At 41.8% G+C, this 21,296-nt stretch overlaps 2 protein-coding genes across 3 annotated transcripts; both read right to left on the bottom strand.

The window, feature by feature from the left end:
- Positions 1–829: 829 nt before the first annotated feature.
- Positions 830–7,698, bottom strand: Kcnrg (potassium channel regulator). The gene is made up of 2 exons (XM_041666652.1): positions 5,435–7,698; positions 830–1,173 (listed from the first exon to the last, which is right to left on the bottom strand). The coding sequence occupies exons 1-2, from the start codon at positions 6,010–6,012 to the stop codon at positions 939–941; spliced, it is 813 nt and encodes a 270-aa protein (XP_041522586.1). The 5' UTR covers positions 6,013–7,698; the 3' UTR covers positions 830–938.
- A 109-nt stretch (positions 7,699–7,807) lies between these two features.
- Positions 7,808–16,630, bottom strand: Trim13 (tripartite motif containing 13). 2 transcript variants are annotated; one of them, XM_041666631.1, is made up of 3 exons: positions 16,250–16,630; positions 15,857–15,957; positions 7,808–9,107 (listed from the first exon to the last, which is right to left on the bottom strand). In XM_041666631.1, the coding sequence occupies exon 3, from the start codon at positions 9,099–9,101 to the stop codon at positions 7,878–7,880; it is 1,224 nt and encodes a 407-aa protein (XP_041522565.1). In that variant the 5' UTR covers positions 9,102–9,107; positions 15,857–15,957; positions 16,250–16,630; the 3' UTR covers positions 7,808–7,877. The 2 variants fall into 2 exon arrangements, with proteins under 2 accessions (XP_041522565.1, XP_041522572.1); XM_041666638.1 differs by lacking the exon at positions 16,250–16,630 and adding an exon at positions 16,102–16,202.
- Between the last annotated feature and the right edge of the window lie 4,666 nt (positions 16,631–21,296).

Genomic DNA, 21,296 nt, shown 5'->3' with positions numbered 1-21,296 from the left:
CCTTCCTCCATCAACAGAAGGCCTAACTAATACAAATATTTTTTTTAAAAAAATGTTCTTGAATGAATTGCAAACTTTGAAGTATTTCCATACAACAGATTTTGACTCAACTATAAGCAAACACTAGAAGTTTTGATGAAGTTATTTCTTTTTTAGGTGTTATCCTATTGCTTAAAAATAACATATAAAATGAGAGAAACTAAGTCATTAGGTATGTTTTAAATGTTATTCTAAAACTTCACCAAATTTAGATACTGTATGATTTATAAGTTTAGCACAATACTGTATATATAGTACCATTAGAAACTTCTCAAACATCTTATATTTAAGTAAGGGAGACATGGTTTTATGATATACAAGTCTAAGCAGAATGATCAGCTGCTGGGGAGTACAGGTTAGTCATAGAGGTTTCAGTCACTGACACTGCAGGTAAACAAGGGGAAGGGAGAAAACAAGGCCTCAGAGAAGAGATTGGTTTGAAAGCAAGTGACCCATGATCATTATCATTATTAAAAGTTACTGAGTGCCTACCACATGCCAAGGCAACATAGTAAGAACTTTGTTCCCTTTAACCAACACTCTCATATCTATGAGGGGATACTCTTTTTCTCCCTAGTTAATAAAGTTGAAACGCAGAAATGCCTCACTTAAGCCACATAGCTAATAACTGACTAGACTAGACTCAGACACAGTCCAGAGCCCATTTTTAAAAGCTATGGGATTTCATGGAAGGAGCAAGTGCTAAACCCTCTGTGCAGTGTTGTTTTGAGAGAGTCTGCAGGGTAGCTTTAAGCTTGATGGGCTGGGTTGCCCAGGGCAAAAAGGCAGGTAGAAGAGCATCCAAAGTCAGACTAAGTCCAAATCTGACAGCACACATGCTCCAGGTATGGAATTTCCAAACAAGAAGAGCATGTTCCCTTTACTGTCTTTTTACAGTGTTACTTCTGGGATGGCGGTGGTATGGTGGTATTTTCTGGTTTTGGTGTTTTATTCTCCCCAAGGACTTGAGGGCGTTTTATCCTTTCAAAGACATAGCATTCACTTTTGTCTCCAGAGGCTGGTGTTCTAGTGCTGACCAGATGAAAGCCTTCCTTTAATAAAGTATCGATCAGCAAGCCGAAGACATTTGTTCCATTTGCCAATTTTCGGTTATCAGGCTTTATGGAAATGTACCTGGGACATACAAAGAAGTGTTTGATTACAAAGCATTCCATTAATAACTAATAAAACTACACATATAAACTTACTTACAACCTCAGATAAAGGCATCATACCTTTCTCTTTTTTTGTTCTTTTGAGACAGGGTTTGTGTAGCCCATGATGGATGGCCTTGATGAAAAAAAAGAAAAAGGAAAGGAACATGACTGCTCCTACATACAATGGAAGAGAAAGTTTATAGATAAAAGGGAGAGCACAGCCAGAGGCAGGGACATCTGGGAGAGTTCAGTGGACATGACCCTGAGTCATGTGAGGATGGGGGAGGGGCATAGAGACTAGGGAGAGTGGGGCTAGAGGAACCAGGTGCAGCAGCCAGGAGGCCCAAGAGAGTAAACAAAAAGGACCAGGTAACCAAAATGGATAGATTAAATAGGGAAGGGCAGTCCAACCCCTGGGCTGGATAAGTTTAGGGTAGGGGGCAGGGTATGCCAGCCAGGAGAACCCTGTAACACGAAGGAATAAGGGATGCTGGAAGAACTTGGATGCCAGCATCTGCTTTGTTAAACGGGTACCTAAACCATGTTTCCCAAGTCTGAAACTCAAACTCATGATCCTCTGCCTCAGACAAAATGTTAGGATTACAGGTTACAGGTGTGCACTCGGGCTTGGCAACATAATTATTTTTATGAGACATAATCTTACTTTTTATCCCTTGCTGTCCTGGAACTCATTATGTAGACCAGGCTGGTCTCAAACTGACCCATAACATTTAACAGATTGTCTTTTTGAGATTTCATTTTCAAATTTGAATCAATAACTAAATATATTAGAGACTTGATTCCAAATCATCTCAGTTACATTTGTGAATATAATTAATATCGTTGCCTTATGTTATTTTCTGCAGCAATTTTGTCAAAGAACTGCCCTAATTTTTGAAAGTGTGTAACTTATTTCCAGGATTTTTTTTCAGTTTGCTTTTACCCAATTTGACTAAATGATTGTTAAATTGTTTTTATTAATACTGTGCTTTCACAATTTTCTACTGAACCTAATTATTAGTACTGCCATTATAACTCGTGATTTATTCATCAAACCAGCCTTTTCAGGTTAAAATTTGAAGATATAAAATGTTAAGACTCCATTTTATTGCTACCTTTTCATCAACAATTGCCTATTATTGGAAAGCAAAACATGGTAGTCAAAAACCAGATTGAAACTGAAAAGGCTCACAACTTTAATCTCAGCACTCAGGAGGCAGAGCCAGGTGGATCTCTCTGAGTTCAAGGCCAATCTGGTCTGCAGAGTGGAGAACAGTCAAGGCTACACAAAGAATCCATCTCTAAGTACACAAAGCCAGCACATGGCTCCAGAAAATCCTGCCCATGTTTGCTCTAGTAATAGCAATATAATATGGAGGATATCTGCCATCAAGGATGTTTTTTTGTCTTCCCGCTGTTTGTTCTGAAAATGTGAAAAACGGCTTAGGTTAGTTCCCAGCAGATACCAAAGCTATAAGTAGTTTCATGAGTGTAAAACAATGTTTGAGCATATCCCTAGTTATTACTAACTGAGGTTATGTTCAGGAACTCACTAGTGGCAAAGAAAAAAACTAACAGTTAAGGATTATCAATCTACAAAGCACATCTCAAAAAAAAAGTTTATTGTGTTTGATGCAAGATTTTAACAGTAGTAAAGCACTTCATCTATTCCAAAGTCTGGATCTAAATTATACAGTCTAGAAACAGTTGTCAGAAAGTTACAGAATATCACAAGACTATTAAGATACAAATAGGAAGTAATAGGTGTTTAAAAAAAAAAGGCAGAATGTACTTTGACGAACCATTGAGCCAAAACTATGTTAATTGATTCCCTGTGAAGCCAAACTGAAAAGGGATTTCAAGACACAAGAAAGGGATGAACTAACAGAAAACCTGCACTTCTCTCTAGTTGCAGAACCCAGGGCTTCCAGTGCATGATAGGCAAGGACTCCTTCACTAAGTTCCATCACACCTTATTTTTAAAAAGTTGCAGTCAACTATACTTTTCCATCTAGTTTAATATAAAACAGAGATATGAGAAAATGACAACAAAAGATACTCTAGAATTCTGAGACCATGACTTGAACTAAGTAGTATGTTGTTACATGACGGGCAACTAAAGATGCAAGCCAGGGACCAGAGAGAATAACCACGTAACTGAGCCTGCTAAGAACATACTGAAGATGCTTATAAGCCAGCCAGGCTTATTCTACCATATCCACCATCCACAAACATCTGAATAGATACTCAGACCAGAGACTAGCAAAAATTACAGATAACTGCCAACATCTACTCAAAAATGGTTCTGACCAGAGCTGTCACCCAATCACCACTTATTTCCATGTCACTTTAAATAGATAATATATCACTATTCTGAAACTGGCACTATGTAAATTAAGAATTCCAAACTGAAAACAACCAAAAGTACCGCCACATAGTAACTGGGTGAGGAAACATATGTCTATAATCTTAGCACTCAGGAGGCAGATACAAATGAATCAGAAGTTCCAGGCTAGCCAGGGACACATGAGACCCTTTAGAAAATAGTAACTAAAGAAATAGCTCTGGTTTTAGAATTATCTGTTATGATTTGCAAAGAAAACATTCTGTGCTGTTTCTGAAACGTAACAAAAGGGGGGGTCACTTGATAATGTATATAAAAGAATGATCCAATTTCAGTTGCTAACCTTGTTTTATAAGATAATTTGTTCCTCCAAATTTTAAAAGAACATTTAGTATTTCCAAGATTTCTCTTCACCTACTGTGTGTCTTCCTAAAACTGAGGTTGCCATTTGTCCTTAAGTTTCTAACTTTCTGAAAAGGGATGCTAAAAAGGTCATTTCCATTTAATTAAAATTTAAGCTGGGCGATGGTAGCGCACGCCTTTAATCCCAGCAATTGGGAGGCAGAGGCAGGTGGATCTCTGGTAGTTCAAGGCCAGCCTGGTGTACAAGAGCTAGTTCCAGGACAGGCCCCAAAGCTACAGAGAAACCCTGTCTCAAAAAAAAAAAAAATTTAAACAAAAAATTCCATTATTTCTCTTATTTAAGTACTTCCCCCAATGAAAACGAAGAGCAGAGTGTAAAGCAGTTTGGCAACAACAGGACCTTAGATGTTCTTTGTGGTTTATTTGATTGGTACCCATTTCTAAGATGACATTTCAGCTTCTTTGGAAGACCAGGAAATAGAAAGTATATAGATTTATTGTCATTCTAAGTTATACTGCTCATGGTTTACCAGTTGGTAGCTGAGACTAAGAGGTGTGCTGTGGGAGAAATACCAACCACTGGCCTCCTTCCTGACCACTACTGTAAAGACTAAACACTCTAAAATATGTCTGTCTCTTAAGAGTACCTGCTTTTGAATGATGAAAGTACAGAACACAAAAAGTTTTTTGTTTCCTCCTAAACGTTAAAACCAGCTTTTACAGTTGGTAATAATCATACACAGCATTAAGGCTTTTTTTTTTTTTTTTTTTTTTTGAGACAGGGTTTCTCTGTGGCTTTGAAGCCTGTTGTATATCAGACTGGCCTTGAACTCACAGAGATCCACCTGCCTGTCCCTCCAGAGTGCTGGGGAATGAAGGCATGCACTACCATCACCTGGCCTGCATTAAGACATTTTTTAGCAGAGGATGAGGTAGTGTATCCCTGACTATAGAGCAGAAATCAGCCTTAAGATCAGCCAAGAGCAGGAGAGGCAGGTGCAGTGGTGGTGCTCACTTTCAGTCTAGCACAAGAGAGGCAGAGGCAGAGTTCCAGGCCAGCCAGAGCTACATAATATGACCATGTCTCAAGACAGAACAAAAAAGAAATCTAAAATAAAGAGGCAGTCATCCTTTCTAAGTTCTAGACAGACAAAAGCATAGTGTGTAAAGGAATCAGGTCAAAGCACAGAACATCTATGTGCAAGCCAGAAACAAGCTGATTCAGTCTAAGCCATTCACTAGCAATGGAATATAATCTACAGAATCAGTTCCTCTTATAACTACACTGAAAACAGTTTCTATTTCCCTGGGCAGTCTTGGTTTATTACCTGTCCCACAATACCTTCTTAGTCTGAAAGGACCCAAGTTTAGAAAATACCTACTTGTTCTAGCTGAACAAAACATTAGTCTGAATAAACTTTTTTTTTTTTTTTTTTTTGGCCAGAAAGAGTATTAAGCATAAAGAACTTTCAGTTTTGAGAGAAAATGTCAGAAAACTGGAATAAAAGAGACACTTCAGTATTCAAAATACCTGACTCCAGCATGGTTCTCAATAGTGCCATCAGAGCCACAGTGGAAAACCAGGTCATGGTGAGAAGGTCTTTGTGGAGGCAGTGGAAGTAAAGTCACCTGAGGAGGGAAGGGGTTACCGCTCCGGGCCAGTCCTGTAGGTTGCTCTACAAACACTGTAATCCTTCTAGCTAGCAGCTCGATGGTTTTGTTGCAAGAGCCAAACACTCTGAAAAAGGCTTGAGTATTTCTGTTTAGGAAATGCACCTCCATGAGAGCAGGTCTTGATTGTAGCAGGTGCTGGCTTAAGAGCTCAACAAGAGAATCGAGTTCATAGAAAAGCGCCTCTCTCTGAAGCCTAAGGTAGTCTGAAAAGTCAGACGGTAATAGAAGCTCACGATTCCTCAGAAAATCTAAAATGAAACTAAACAAAGCACCATCTCTATCCACAAAAATCTGGCCATTAACAGTCTTGAACTCTGGGTCTCTACCATCTACCATGCCTGCCAACCGAGAGGTAGGGAACTGCTTTAGGGTAGAGAGCCTTGTTGTGAAGATCTTCCCTCCCACGTTCAGAGTGACCAGGTCCTCACTACTCATTCTTCCTGGCTTCTCATTAGAGGCTACAAACCATTAACTCAACCCGCTACCATAAATGTTATATATGATTAAGAAACAGGGAAGTGGAGATAGAAACTCAACCTAAATTCCAAGGTTACTATTGTCAAGACAAATAGTGGATCCATAGCTGTGTTTGCAAATGTGAGTTGCTTGGGAACTTGCAGTGTATAAAACAGAAACAGCAAGTGAAACAGAATGTCAATATACCTCATGATTTCAAATAGATCCCTGTCCTGTAATCCACTAGATACAAAACAAAGTCTTGCAATAGGAGTGTGGTTTAGGGGTAGAGCCCTTGCTTCATGTGTGAGGCCTTGAGTTCCGTCTCTAGCACTGAAGAAATCAGTCTCCATGAAACCCTAACATAAATCTGTATTTCAAGCAAAATCACTAGGAAAAGAAAACCACTCTCTCCGCAGACATTTACCAAGCCCTCGTGGCTGAGGAAAGGCTTATAAAAAAAAAAAAAAAAACCCGTGAGTTAGGCTAAGAATAAACAGCCTTTACCTCACCTTCAACTTGACCGTCTCATGGCTAGTAGCTGAGGATGATACTCTGCTTTATTTTTTAATTTTTATTTTATGGGCAGTGGTGTTTTGCCTACATGTTTGTCTATGTGAGTGGCTGATTGAGTTATAGGCAAGTATGAGCTGCCATGTGGATGAATTGAACACAGCTCCTCTGGAAGAACAGCCAGTGTTCTTAACCACTAAGCCATCTCCCCAGCCCTTCCTCCCTCCAAAAACAGTTTCTCTGTGTAACAGCCCTGGCTGTTGTGTTGCCAGCTTTTCTCATCCCTGGTCACTTTAGTTCTTCTCAACCAAATCAAGGGATGAGGTAACTGCTCTCTAAAACCCAACTTAATGGGCTTCCTAAGGCCCATTTTCCCATGACAGAAACAAGGGGACTAAAACAGTCTTAAGATTTGTTTTCTTTGAATTCTAAGCAAGGTGAGAAAATTGCGTAATTCTGTCCTGTGGCCATCTTTCTCTCTAATGAGCAGAGAGGTCAAGTCTTTACCTGATGGCTTTATCCTTTAGTGTCACAGCAATTGTGGAAGGAACCCAGTCCACTTGCCTACAGCCTACAGATGTAGGAAGCCGAGTCTGACGACAGGCAGGTGGACTGGGTTGGCTGTACAGTTGCTATGCACTTGACAGCACAACCACAGCATTGGGTACCAGTTAAAGATGGCTTTCCCAACTGCTGCCCTGCCTGTATGCACAGCTTCCTAAGAGCTGTGTCACCTCAGTGAAGAGTTCCCAAAGATCACTGTAATGCCAGTACTTGGGAGATTTGAGGTAGGACTACCAGGTCAGGCCTGGCAAAAAGAAGAGGGCGGAGAGATTGGGTTTCCAAACTTACAATATTTACGGTGTCATGAGAAAGACTCCTCTAAAGCAAACTTGGGAACCCATACATTCCTGGTCTTCACTTTGGAATGTGACAGTCTGCTCCATGACTCGGTACCAATGACATGTTAGCTCGTGTGCGCTATGTCATGGATAGCATGTTAAAACTCTTGCTTACTTCTTGCCCAGGCTGGTCTCAAAGTCCCAGGCTCAAGAGATACGAGGTACAGATACAGTCATGTGCCGTTTATCACAGGACAAATTCAGCCAATATGAGAGGGAAAGCACTTATTTTAGAACTCTGTTCAAAGGAAGGGGAGGGTGGGACTACTAAACTTCACTTTTAGTTTTATGCTGATGTTTGAATAACATATAAAAGACATTATCAAAGGAATACTTTTAAAAGAAACAACGGGCTGGAATCTTGCCCAAATCTGTTTTATTCCTGTGTTCTCTAACACTCCCACCAAGAAACAGAGCTGTGTAGTTGATTTACAGCAATTTGTATCTGCACACAAATTCTGCCACAGTGTTCAGTGCCACCAAACCAAAACTTCTGACTCTTTCACTAAAAATGAAAAACCCATCCGTCATCTGTTCCCAGAAAAAAACAGACTGTTGTACAAAGTCAGCTGACTTAGTCAGGTAAGAGCTGACACTTGAAAGGTAGTCTTTGCAAGCTGCTAACTCATCGAATGGAGACCACTCCAGGAATACGGTCGGACCAAAGAATACGAGGAGACCCAGCAGAACCACCACCATGAACAGCTGGTAGGAGCGCCTGGGAATCTTGCTAACGAACACGCCGGTGTCTTGAGGCAAAGAGAGCTTATCTACGTCGACTAGTTTAATGTTCTCCCACTGGCTGGTATCAAAATTCTTCATTAAAGGGCTTGTGGGCAAATTGGAGGGTGGCAAAGGCGTTTCCTTGATTACTTTGATTTTCTCCCTGAACTCCTGCATCTGTTGCAAAAATATAATAGGTTCTGACACATCCTTGAAAGCCTCGGCGATGTTAAAGGCCATCCGCTGCTCCTGCAAAATAGTGCTGAGTTTGTTGATCTCTGGATCATAGGCTTGCATAACTGCAAGCTTCATAGTCTCAAAGTCAGACAGGATTTCATTCTTCTTTTGATCCAATGTATGTTGTAACTTCTCAAAAAACTCCTTTACTTTATCAGAATCTTTAGTGAGTAACTGTAAGGATTTCCTTTTGTTTGTTTCCAAAGTATCCAAGCGGGAAAGAGCATCTCCCCGGCGCCAAGTCTCAAAACTCTGAAAGAGGGACTCAAAGGCATTCCTTTCTTGAGCATAGGCATCTTCAATAGAAGAGAAGACATGCTTAGTGTGGTCGCCACAGGTAGCACAGATCCCACAAATGAGCTGCATATCAGTTACACAGAAAATGTTGAGAGGCTGTCCCAAGTGTCCTTTGCACACTGGCATTTTGGGAGAAATCTTGATTTTGTTGTATTTCTCCACAATACCCTTGAGGGAGTAATTAACCTGCAGACTGTTGACGCCGGTTGCTGAAGTCTCCTTCCGGCAGGTAGGACACTTGAACGGAGATGGTCTCCACAGTGAATTCCGCACGTTCCCCTCTAGAAGCCCTTCTAAACATTTCTTGCAGAAGTTGTGTGAGCAGGGCAAAACTCGGGGATCATCAAACAAACTGCAGCAAATGGGGCACGTGAGATCTTCTTCAAGCAGCTCCATCACATCCTGCCACAGAGAAAGAAACATTTAGCTCTGGAAAGCCCCTCTAAAGTAGTTACAAGACACTATCTTCCCAATAGAATGATCTGCTGACATAATCAAAGGATTTAAGAAATTTGGGGAAGGCATGCATACTAAAGCATATTGAACTCACTGGGACAAGAGCACACTCCTGTACACAAGGCCTTTGTGAGAGCTTCCCAACAACAGCCTTAGCTAAGACAGGGTTAGGACTGGGACAACTGCACACTGAGCCAACAGGACCCAGCATTGTTTTAAAACAGAGCTGACTACTAGATGCCAGAAACAGAGTCTCAGTGTCTGCAACAGAATGGGCTCTTTAGGCTGGGCCCACAAGTATAAAATGGTATGCTACTTAAAGACAGAAGCACACAATAGAAATCCAAGCATGTACTCTATTCCAGCTTTTACTGGAAACTGGCATATTTTCTATTTCAAAGAACAGATGACAGTCATTTAAGAGAACCACAGTTTAAAAAGCACAAAAGAACTGAACTGAACCTTGCCTAGGGAATTGAATGAGGTGGATTTCTGCTATTGGTTGGGTGGGTTTTTTTTAAAATTATTATTCATTGTTTTTAAACAAATTCATCCTATATCCTTTACACTACAGTAGTAGTTCTCTCTATGACGAGCAGAAACCTAAGTGTCCCTCTTTCACCAAAAGCATTTCCAGACTGATGTGCCCTGCTGACTGATGTTTGCACCGACTTTGTCAAAGCCAAAGCCTGCTGAGCTGTAACAGGAATAGAGCCAGACTGTAAGAGGCACTGAAGGGCATCCCCACTCACTGTCCTTCAGGGGCACAGAGGAGAGGGGAGGAGCCACTGTCAGGGAGAAGGCTCCTTGCCAGGCTGATTCAAGCACACACCTAGAATCCGAGTACTCAGAAGGACAAAGAAGGAAGGATATGAGTTCAAGGCAACAGGGCTACAAAGCAAGTTCCACCCTAGACTGGACTATGAGATGCGACTTCAAAAACAAACAAATAATAAAATCTTGACGATTCAGCAAAAATTACTCATTTTTGTCAAATCCCGATTCTTGTCTACGGCTTTTAAACATGTACGACAAATAAGAGCTGTACACAAAAGCACGGCCAAGCTACAAGAGAGGCCAGCTGCTTTTATTAGTAAGCTAGCACTATGCAGATTAGGTAGCTGACGAACATCTTGAGAAGGAGTTGCTACTTCCAGAACACAGTACTTCAACAATGGAAACGCTTGGTTTTTACATTAAAATTCATATTTTTGCAAAGTATATCTATTTCTTGTAAGCATCCCATTAAAGATTCTGATAAATGGTGAACTTAATAAATATGAAGGCTAACTATAAAATAAGTCAATACTGCAGGTCTATGAAACAGTGATCTATTTCAAGTCAATATTATAAATCATTCACAGAGAGAAGACTCTTAAAATATTAGAAAGGACTGGAGTGTAGCTCAGTGGTAGAACACTTGCTAAGGCCCAGAGGTCAATTCCTAACACTGCAGAAATAAATCTAAAAAGGAACACAAATAGGCTCACAATAAATATGACCCCATGCACTACAGTATGGCAAGGAATGGTGCTATTTGTTGAGGCTCAGCACACTACTGAAGAAGAGCAACAAGCTACTAAAATACTACTCGATTTATCAACCACAAATTTGTGTGATGCAAATTTTCCCTTGTATATGCTCATCAAAATAATCAGAACAGTTGTTTTCAATAAAATAAGCATCCAGGGCTGGGGCTATAGCACAAAGGTTGGTAGAAAGCTCACTTGACATGTTCAAGGCCCTAGGCTAATCATGGGTGGAGACCCCTGAGACTCCCCAAAGGCAGAAAGCTACAGACCTATAAAGAATGTCTCATCACAATGTGGGGAGGTATTTTTACTAAATTGTTTGGTGACATACAATGATTTTATCGGTGCTATTTTGAATGAGTTAACGTGTTTTAAAGGCCTCAGTTCACTTCTAATATAGTCAGTAACTAGACTCTGTACATCATAAACCTTGGAATCCTCAGTCTTTAAGTATGTGGAGGTCAAAAACACTATTTCTCAATGCAAATCTGTTACGAGCCTTCATCCCTAAAGACCTAAAACCAAAATCAGCAATCAGTACTTCTTAACCCAAATTTACTTAGGGATACATAAAAACTACCGAAATAACAAAATAGGATAGAACACTCTCTACTGTACTGGTCATCAGATAATTTGGGGGTCGGAGTTGGGGTTAAAGCCTTCAGTGCACGTGCTGACCAGAGTCTCCCACTGAGCTACACGCATGCCCAGCCACAGTAATTCTATCCATGGGTGTGTGTGCAGGTACACATGCACGTGCCTGTCACAGGCCAATGTTGTGGGGTATGTGTACACTGTGAAGATATACTGCGGATATATCTTTAATAAAGAGCTAAAGAGGGAATAGCTAGACAGGAGGTATAGGCAGGACTTCTGGCCAGAAAGAGGGGAAGCTGGAGATGAATCTAGGCACTCAAGAGACACATGGCTTTTTGTTTTTGTTTATCGGTGGGTTCTGTGAATTGAACTCAGTCCTTTATTCTATAAGCCAAGTAGTTTACTAACTTAGTTACTTTCCATGATGCTTTCCGTTTTGAAATTCCTAAATCCCAAACAAGGATGCCTTAAGACAAGATGGAAATCCCCAAGATGCGGGAGGCCTAGATTCTGGCTAAGTGGAAGAGCACCTGCTTAGCACGCTTGAAGCCCCAAGTCCAATGTCCAGCACTGAAAAACAAACCCCAAAGACACAAAGCATAATATAGCAGCTTTTATTTTTGTTCCCAGTTTTACTCTCTTTTTTTACAACTACTGTTTATTCTGTGTGCACACATGGGGGGATCACAACTTACGGGGGTCAGTTCTACCACCACACAGGCTCCGGGGATGGAGTTTACGGGGGTCAGTTCTCCTACCACATGGGCTCCGGGGATGGAATTTAGGTTGCCACACTGGGCTGCAAGTGCTTCCACCCATTGAGCCACCTCACAGGCTCCCAGAATAGATTTTTTAAGGGGAAGATTAACTTGTACGTAAGAATGAATGCGAAGCTGAACAGGGTGGGGTAAGTCTGTATCCTAGCACCTGGGAAGCTAAGGCAAGAAGATCACGAGTTTTAGGATAGAATGAATGCATGAGTAGCCTTTACAGTATGCTTATGACTTTGAATGACTACTGTAAATTTCACATTTCCCTTCTCATCTTATTTGACTGCCTTAAAATTTCCGGTTCCCTGTTACTGTGTTCTCCATTTTCCCACAAGTTTTTCTTTGCCTCTGGTTCCCTCTCTCTTCTTTCATTCTGACCACCTTTGTTCTTGTTATTTAACACTAGAGTATGATGTAATTCTGTTGCCATTTATACTTACAAATATACATTTTCCCTTTCAGTGTCTGTTCTTCAAACACGATAGTCCACCTTATAGATATGCTTTCTAATTGCTTACCTGTCATTCCGTTTGCTTTTAGAATGGTACTATTTAAAAGCCTTATAGAAAAGTTTTAATTAAAACCTCTTAATTTCTGATCATTTCCTTAGATAGTTCCCTTAGAGCAATACCGGATCAAGGAATAAGCCATCTTTAAATTTTATTTGTACGTTTCTGTGTATGTGCGTGCGCGCGTGCATGCATGTTGCATATGTGTGAAGTAAGAGTGAAATTTATGGGCATTGGTTCTCTTCTACCACTTGAGTCCTGTAGACGGAGCTCAGATCCTGGGAACAGTGTTAGCAAGCCATTTGCAAACTCTACAGATTGCCAAGTGTCTTTCTGAAAGGGTGTAGAGCTGGGCATGATGGTGCATGCCTTTCATCCCAGCACTTGGATTACTCACCTGGGCTTAAGCGTAAAACAATTGAAATCAGTCACCACTAGTGTGCACCTACGCATCCTCTATATGTTGTAAACAACTGAAATCAGTCACCACTAGTGTGCACCTACACATCCTCTATATGTTGTAAACAACTGAAATCAGTCACCACTGGTGTGCACCTACACATCCTCTATATGTTGTAAACAGTGCAAGGGGGATCCTGGTGGGAAGCTCACACGGGTGAGACAAACATGGCCAGGCAGATAGATGGAACTGAAGTGGAAGTTTTACTGGGGGAAGGGAAGGGAGAGACAGGAAGAGACAGTGAGAGAGAAAGAGACCAGCCAGCTTCTTCAGAAGGGCAGTGGAAAAGAGATCAGGAGTGGGCGGAGCTTGTCTCTTAAGGGACCTTTGCACCTGAGCACAAATAACAGCCATAGGACCCCTGAGCTGGCTAGGGTACTGCCTGAGTTCATCCTGTCAGGTGACATGGGCCAGCATAATGCCCAAATCCTAACAGTATAGATCTTGAGAACAAAAGGGTAGGTATGAAATGTAAACCGTGGGCTCAAAACCAATGTAGCTAACCCCTAACTTTGTAAATAAAAGCATAGAGCCCAACTCACTTAGCCCCTCTACCACCAAAGCACAGACCTTGAGGTTTTCAAAATTCTAGGATGCAGCCCTATCCAGAAAGTCAAAAATTCAGTATCCAGCAAAGGCACAGTGGCACACGCCTTTCATCCAATCCCAGCACTCAGAGTGCAGACTTAGGCAGATCCATTCAAAGCTAGCCTGGTCAGTGTAGGTAATTGTCACAAAAAAAGAAAAAAATTCATATTCTAGGAGCTAAGAGTATAGCAAATGGTAGGGAATGTACTTGGCATTGGTTTCGATCCCCAGGATTAACATAGTGGAGGGATTAGTTCAGTATCTTTAAAAAACAAAGTTTAAAAATCTCTTCTAAAACTTCTAAAAATCTCTTCTAAAACTCTATGGTTTTCACACATAACTTTTATCTATAGTACTGTCTTCATATTACTGGAAAATAAATACAAAGGAAATTTTATAAATTTACATAAACCATAATATAAACTTTAACTATACCAGTATATAAATACTATGGAAATAAAAGACATATAAAGTGTTATATTTGAGCATAAGAACAGGGCTCGACAGAGCTTAATACTCCTAGACAATGATTCCAAAGCAAAAACATTGGGTACCAGCTACACAGAAGCATGACCAAGGAAGGGCCAAATGTTGCCAGAGGTTTCTGTCCTGCCCAGTCCCGCAGCCGTTCAGTCCCAAAGAAACACACAGAGGTCTACGTTAATCATAAACTGGTTGGCCTATTAGTTCAGGCTTCTTATTAACTCTTACATCCTGCATTAATCCATAATTGTTGTCTGTGTTAGCCACGTGGCTGGGTACCTTTATCAGCGAGGCATTCTCATCTTGCTTCCTCTGCATCTGGCTTAGGACTGCAGACTGAGTCTTTCCTCTTCCCAGAATTCTCCTGTGCTTATTGCCCCGCCTATACTTGCTGCCTGGCTACTGGCCAATCAGCATTTCATTAAGATAATACTAGTGACAGGGTACAAACCATTGTCCACAGTAGCCAGATAGCCTGTCACACATGCACAGGGCAGAGCTGAGGCCGAGGAAAGCACCTGCAGTGTGAGCGATTCCAGCGCCAACAAAAAGCAAGCCCACAGATGGAAAGAGCAGTCTGCAGTTATAAGGACACATCGGTAATTAAGTCAACTGATACAAAGTAGTAGGTAAACCAAGAAACACATAAATTAAAGAAGTACTAGGGGAGGAAAGAAGCCTGAAGAAACGTATATTCTGGGGATGAGTATGTCTGTCACTATGATAAAACACTTCCAGGTCACAACCCATCACTGAGGTAAGTCAGGGCAGGAACTCAAGGCAAGACTGCTTGTTATTCCACACAACACTGCCTTCTACCATGTTCTCACAGACATCCAACAAAGCACAGCAGGCTCCATCATGAATCCACCATGGCTGGCTGGCTGTGCACTGGCCCATAACAGGCTTAGCTGGCTCAGGCACTCTTTCTCTCTTCCTCTCCTCTCCTCCCCTTCCTTCCCCTCACCTCTGGTTTTTCAAAAGAGGGTTTCTGGGTAGCTTTGGAGCCTGCCCTGGAACTAGCTCTTGTAGACCAAGTTGACCTCAAACTCATTAGTTGGCTCTCTTATCTGCCCAGGGATAGAGCTGCCCACAACGTGCTGGGCCCTCCTATGTGAATTAAGACAGTCCCTCACAGACATATCCACAGACCAACCTGGAAAACTATTGGACTGAGACTGTTTTCAGGTGATCCTAGGCTGTGTCAAACTGATACTCAGTATTAAGTGGCAGGGGTGTAGTTCAGGTACAGGTAGAGTACTTGTCTATCATACCCCAAGGTGTCCTGGGTTCTTTCCCCAGCAACAAATGATCACTCTAAAGCAAAACCTGGAACCAGCCAACATGCCAGGGTTCTAGCAGAAAGAATGTCTATACAATGGCATTCTACTTTTAAAGTGCCCAACATGCAAAGGTAGCGAGAGCTGCAGGAAACTCATACCATTCTATTGCCCCAGTAGCTGGACAACTCAAGAAAAACCTCACAAAAGAAATGCTGCCTAATCCCTTCTCTTCCTTTACGGCATAGCTGTATTAAATTATGTATAGTAATTGCCAAGGAAAAGAATGGCAAGCATGGATTCTGTCTGAGTTCTGAAATATGGAAAGAACAAAGACCACCTATCACTGAAGGAGGGTGGATGTGGACATAGTCTCCGCAGTTCGATCTGGAATGGTCCCAGGACTAATAAAATGTGGCTTTAAAAAAAAAAAAATAATAAAATAAACACCAGAACATAAAGGAAAATACGTTTACCTCTGTCCCTGGGAAGCAGGTGTTTTCGGCAAGGTTACTATTTCTCTGGGAAAAGCCAATTTTGTTTTTCCCCCCACGTTTAACTGTAAAATTAGACAATGCTGTAGAGAAAGGAGAAAGGGTGTTATATACACGTATCAACATTTTTAACCCTTCATTTTCATTATTTTTTTTAATCTCCCCTCCCAACAACAACCGAAAAAAAAAAAAAAAGAAGCCAACTCGCGGCCTCTCGGCTTTCTGACCGGGGCGCCTCCCCAGCGGTAGACCTGCCCGACGGTGACACCCGGCCACTGTGGCCACGCCGCCCTGCCCGCCTCTGCCCACGCAGGTGTCCGCGGCCCATGGCGAGCGGCTCGGCCACCCCACCCCAACCCCCAGGACTCCGCTCACCTCAGGGGATTGCTGCGACCACGCGGGCCCGCAGCAAAATGGACACGGCGGCCACGCCCTCTGCCGCCGGCCGCCCCGCGCCTGCGCAGCGCCCTGCTCGTCCCACCTCTGCTAGCGCTCCTGTGACTGAGACAGGAGATGGTTTCGATTCTTTTACTTTTGGTTGCTGATCCTTGAATTTGGGGGAACAACAAAAACAAAACCGAACCCTTCACACCGCTTTGCCTGCGTCTCAGGACCCGCGGCCCGGCGATCGCTAGGTCGAACACCATTGGCCAAACTGTAGGAAAAAGCACTACTGAGGTTCCCCTCCGAAGCAAGAAAGAACTTTTAAGTGTTTTTTTTTCTAAATTTCTGTCGGTAGCAACTGCCCTGACTATCCTGACGTCCATCTCCTATGTAGGGGCTCTTATGGTTACAAAGGATGAAAAAAATGGCTCCTACCCAAACTTCAAAGCCCTAGGAAATGAGGTAATGCGGGGTGAGGTGGCAGAGGAGAACGTGCACTTCTGCTTGGGAAGGCCTGGGCTTTTAGGAGGGCAAATTTGGAAAAAGTGCATTTCCAGGTCAATAAAAAGTCCCTTCGCCCCACCGCTGCCCCGGTGTGTATATCCCCAGCTGCACCCCTCCGCAGAACAAAATCCCTGTCATTTCTAGCTTAGTCCTCATGAGAGCACTGTACAGTGGAGTCAAGGGCCTTATCCTTTAAACGAACAGATTTTCTGCATGGTAGAAAAACAAAACAAGAGACAGCTCTTCTGAGGACATCAAATTCCATGGACAGGTTCTTTCCTACAGCACCAAAAACGTCAGTGCAAATAAAAACTTCATCCCAGACCAGCACAAAATTAATGTCACTGCAAATATGCTGGCAGCAGGGTATAGTGGCACATGCCTTAGATCCCAGGGCTTGGAGGCAAGGGCAGGCACACCTCTGTGAGTTTGAGGCCACCTCGGTCTACATAGTTTCAGGACAGCCAGAGCTACAGACGTGAGACCCTGTCTCTAAACACAAAACAAAAAGGCTGAATGAGGCTGAGGGTGTGGCTCAGTGATAGAGTGCTTCCAGCGATTTCAGACCTTGAACTGATCTCCTGAATGACAGGAAGAACACTGAATGATATAGAGGTAAAATATAAAAACATGTTAAAAACTAAACGTATCATATAATAGTATATAACCATTAGAAAGACTATAAAGAGCCAGATTAAGAGTGCTTGCCACCAAGAATGCTGATCTGAGTTCATTTCCTGGAAACCACAGTAGGTGGAGAACCGATTATTAAAAGCCGTCTTCTGACCTCCACACTTGTGCCATGGCTCTTGCCTGCCCACACTCACGCACACATTAGTAATCATAATCTTTAGATAAAGAAACAAGGCATTGCTGCACGAATCAGAGTACAATGGACTGGACAGTTAGTGAAGACTCAAGTTAAAAGCTATGCTATAATTTCAGTTTGGAAAAGAAATGTAATTGGTAGAATATGGGTAGGAAAAAACATATATATGTGCCAAATTCTAAAAGAAATTATACTAAAATGTGAGACATTTTCAATATTCATTCAGTATTCTGAGACAGGGTTTCTCTGTGTAGACCCGGTGGCTGTCCTGGAACTCACTCTGTAGACTACTAAGCTCGCCTTGAACTCACAGAGACGTGTCTGCCTCTGCCTCCTGAGTGCTGGGATTAAAAGTGTGTGCCACAAACGTCCACTTCATTCAGTATTTTGTTTATTTGTGTTTCTGTTTTTTGAGACAGGGTTTCTTTGTAGTTTTGGAGCCTGTCCTGAAACTCGCTCTGTAGACCAGGTTGCCCTCAGATTCACTGAGATCCACCTACCTCTGCCTTCCGAGTGCTGGGATTAAAGGCATGTGCCACCACTACCTGGCTTCATTCAGTATTTTAAAAATTATTTTGTTGGGTGTTGGAGGCAAAGGCAGGGGGCTTAAAAGCTGAAGGTTGACCTTGGCTGTACAATGAGTAAAACCTACATGAGACTCTCAACATATATAGGCCTATTCTAAATCTGTTGTTGTTTTGTTTTGTTTTTTGAGACAAGGTTTCTCTGTGTATACCTAACTGTCCTGAAACTCTAGTTCAGCTGTAGACCAGGCTGGCCTTGAACTCACAGAGATCTGCTTATCTCTGCCTTCCAAGTGCTGGGATTAAAGGTGTGTGCATCACCACCACTTGGCCTGTTTTTTTTTTATTTTTTTAATGTTTAAATCTGGGTATGGTGGTACATCCCTTTAATTCCAGAACTCAGGAGGCAGAGGCAGGCATATTTATGAGTTTGAGGCCTATCAGGGCTATATAGCCTCAAGCAAATAAAAAAACGTTGCATTCAGACTCTATTACTTTTGTAATGTAAACAAAAAAGAAAGCAAGGTAAATTTGTAAAAGAAACCAGAAAAAAAATCAAATGGAACAAATATATATTTAAACTTCGCTAAATGGTTGACAAAATAAAGGCCAAGTTTTCAAAAATAGATCAATCACACATCTATAAAAATATAAATTAGCAATAATCCTGAGGAAACCAGTTCTTTATTACTGATAATCAAATGCAAAACAAAGCACTGATACAGCCTTTTAAAATTCACTAATGTGGCAGAGATTTCAAAATCTAATGAGTGATCTTCTGTGTGGGCACAGGAATAATCTTGGAACCAGGAAGAAGAAACAGGAAAAGGCGGCATAAGTGGGGGGGAAACCAGAATGCCTAGAGATGACAAGAACAAGCCGGTCTGGGATCACAGGGAACAGTGGTGCCCTGGGAACGTCAACGGGTGGAGACCATTGTCATCCATGCTTAAAGAGAACAGTGTACTTGCCTGATGTCTGTATATGCATCTAAACATGAGACTCCCCAGGAATAATGTACAGACACAGATCTGTTCTTTTTCAAATTTAAATTTAAAAATACAGAAAGAAGAAAAGGAGATTGGGCCTTGAAAATGACTAAAATCTTCCAGTTGTGTTACTGATGGCTTGAGAGAGCCCTTGTCTGGAGCTGGCTAGAAGTAAGTATGTGACCGGGAAGTACCAATAGGACGCACATATGGGGACATCATAGTGTTCATAGTAAAGGCCAGCTCCACAGCCACACTTGGAAAAGTATCCCCAAGTGACTGCAAGGGTCCGAAATAGAGCCCCCAACCCTGGCCCAGTCCAGAGCACTAAGAGTCTTAATCATCTCAATGATGGCCGAGACTCCAATATATGTATTCCTCATACAAACTGATAATGTAAAGATATCTATCCTTACATGGACTGTCTATATGTGTTTATGTTTTTTATATCATTTACTCAATACTAAATTGGCTTGTAAGTGCCCATGTAAACAAAAGTTGTTAAACTGGCCCAACTTCCTTTTGACTTCTAGTAAAAGTAAAATTTTAAGGGAAAAAAAAATCCCAACCCCAGTTGTCCAAACAGGTTAAGTAGCTTGGCCACACGTCCAGTATGCTGATTAAAGGGATAAAATAACAGAAAGGATAATTGTATTAGTCAGGGTTCTCTAGAATCACAGAACTTACAGAATGAATCTCTCTCTCCATATATGTGTATGTATATATGTGTGTATTATATTTATATGTATATATATATTATATGTGTTTATGTACATTTATATGTGTGCATTATATATAATGAAATTTATTGGAATGACTTACAAGCTACATTCCACTTAATCCAACAACAGCTAGCTATAAATAGAAAGTTCAAGAATCTAGTAGTTGCTCAGTCCCATGAGGCTAGGTGTCTCAGCTGGTCTTCAGTATATGCTGGAAGCCCAGGGAAGTAGGCTCCAATGCCAGTGCAGGAATGGATGTGCTGGCAATGGAGGAAAAACAAGTATTGTCCTTATAGAGACTTCCAACAGAAAGTATGGCCCAGATTAAAGGTGTGTCTTTCTATCTCAAGATCTGGATCAAAAGCATGTTGTCTGCCTGTCTCAAGATAAGGTCCACAGGTGTGCCCTCCATTTCTGGATTGTAGTTCATTCCAGATATAGTCAAGTTGACAACCAAGAATAGCCATCACAATAACCAATATCAATATCAATCATCAATATGACAACTTTGGTAAAACCAGTAGAGGTGGTTAATGGTCCTAGCTCATTCTTTGGGGATGATGTGGGATATCCTTCTGTATATGTGTTGCTTTTATTGGTTAATGAATAAAGCTGCTTTGGCCTATGGCAGGGCAGAATATAGCCAGGCTGGAAAGGATATAGAGAGAGGGTAGACAGAGTCAGGGAGACACCATGTAGCTGCCAAAGGAGAGAGACCTGGAACCTAGCCGGTAAGCCACAGCCTTATGGCGATACACAGATTACTATAAGAGCTAGCTAGAAATATGCCTGAGATATTGGCCAAACAGTGTTGTAATCAATACAGTTTTTGTGTGGTTATTCAGGTCTGTGTGGCCGGGAAATGAACGAGCAGTCTCCATTTACAGAATGGCACCCAGGGTGGGCAATGTACATCCACATAAAGCCTCAAAAAGCTTTTCTTAAAGAGGGGGCAGCTTCTGGACCCACAAAAACGGGAGCCAAGTGCAGCTTTTTGGTAGCTGTATCTTTCATTTTCAAATAGGCTCTGCTTGCGGGCTGCAAGCAGAGAAGCAGCTCCTTTAAAAAATGGCTTCCTGGTCTGTACTGGCAGCACCAACAGCTCTGGCACTTCAGGAGATCCAACTATAGAGCACGTAGATGGGGTTTGTGAGCTTAAAGGCAACATAGACCTGCGTCCCTGGAGCTGGGGCAGGGACTTGCATGGCTTGCAGAGGCAATAAAAAAACCTCCATTATATTTTAGGCCAAAAGAGGCAGAGCCAGCATCCAGGGCTGCCACGACCATACTGCTTACCATTTTCAAATGCTCCTTGTCAGAAAAGGATTTCAAACACATAATAGGACAAATTCAGACATAAAAGACCTCTAAATGAGACACAGTGTATTAAAAACAAATGTACATAGGCTTGGGAGAGAGAAAAATATAGACAGTTATAAAAAATAAAGCAACGTCTTTAAAGAGACAGTA

The sequence above is a fragment of the Microtus oregoni genome, unplaced genomic scaffold, assembly GCF_018167655.1.
Source record: "Microtus oregoni isolate MIOR12 unplaced genomic scaffold, Mior012 000001F_ref0000356, whole genome shotgun sequence".
Lineage (NCBI taxonomy): Eukaryota > Metazoa > Chordata > Mammalia > Rodentia > Cricetidae > Microtus > Microtus oregoni.
The sequence above is the reverse complement of the archived record's forward strand: the minus strand, read 5'-3'. Positions and strand labels throughout refer to the sequence as shown.

Excerpts from the sequence above, each read along its gene's own strand:
- Kcnrg (XM_041666652.1), bottom strand. The coding sequence starts at position 6,012 with ATGAGTAGTGAGGACCTGGTCACTCTGAACGTGGGAGGGAAGATCTTC. Across the intron at positions 1,174-5,434 it reads GAGAACCATGCTGGAGTCAG|GTACATTTCCATAAAGCCTG; the intron begins GTATTTTGAATA and ends TGTATGTCCCAG.
- Trim13 (XM_041666631.1), bottom strand. The coding sequence starts at position 9,101 with ATGGAGCTGCTTGAAGAAGATCTCACGTGCCCCATTTGCTGCAGTTTG.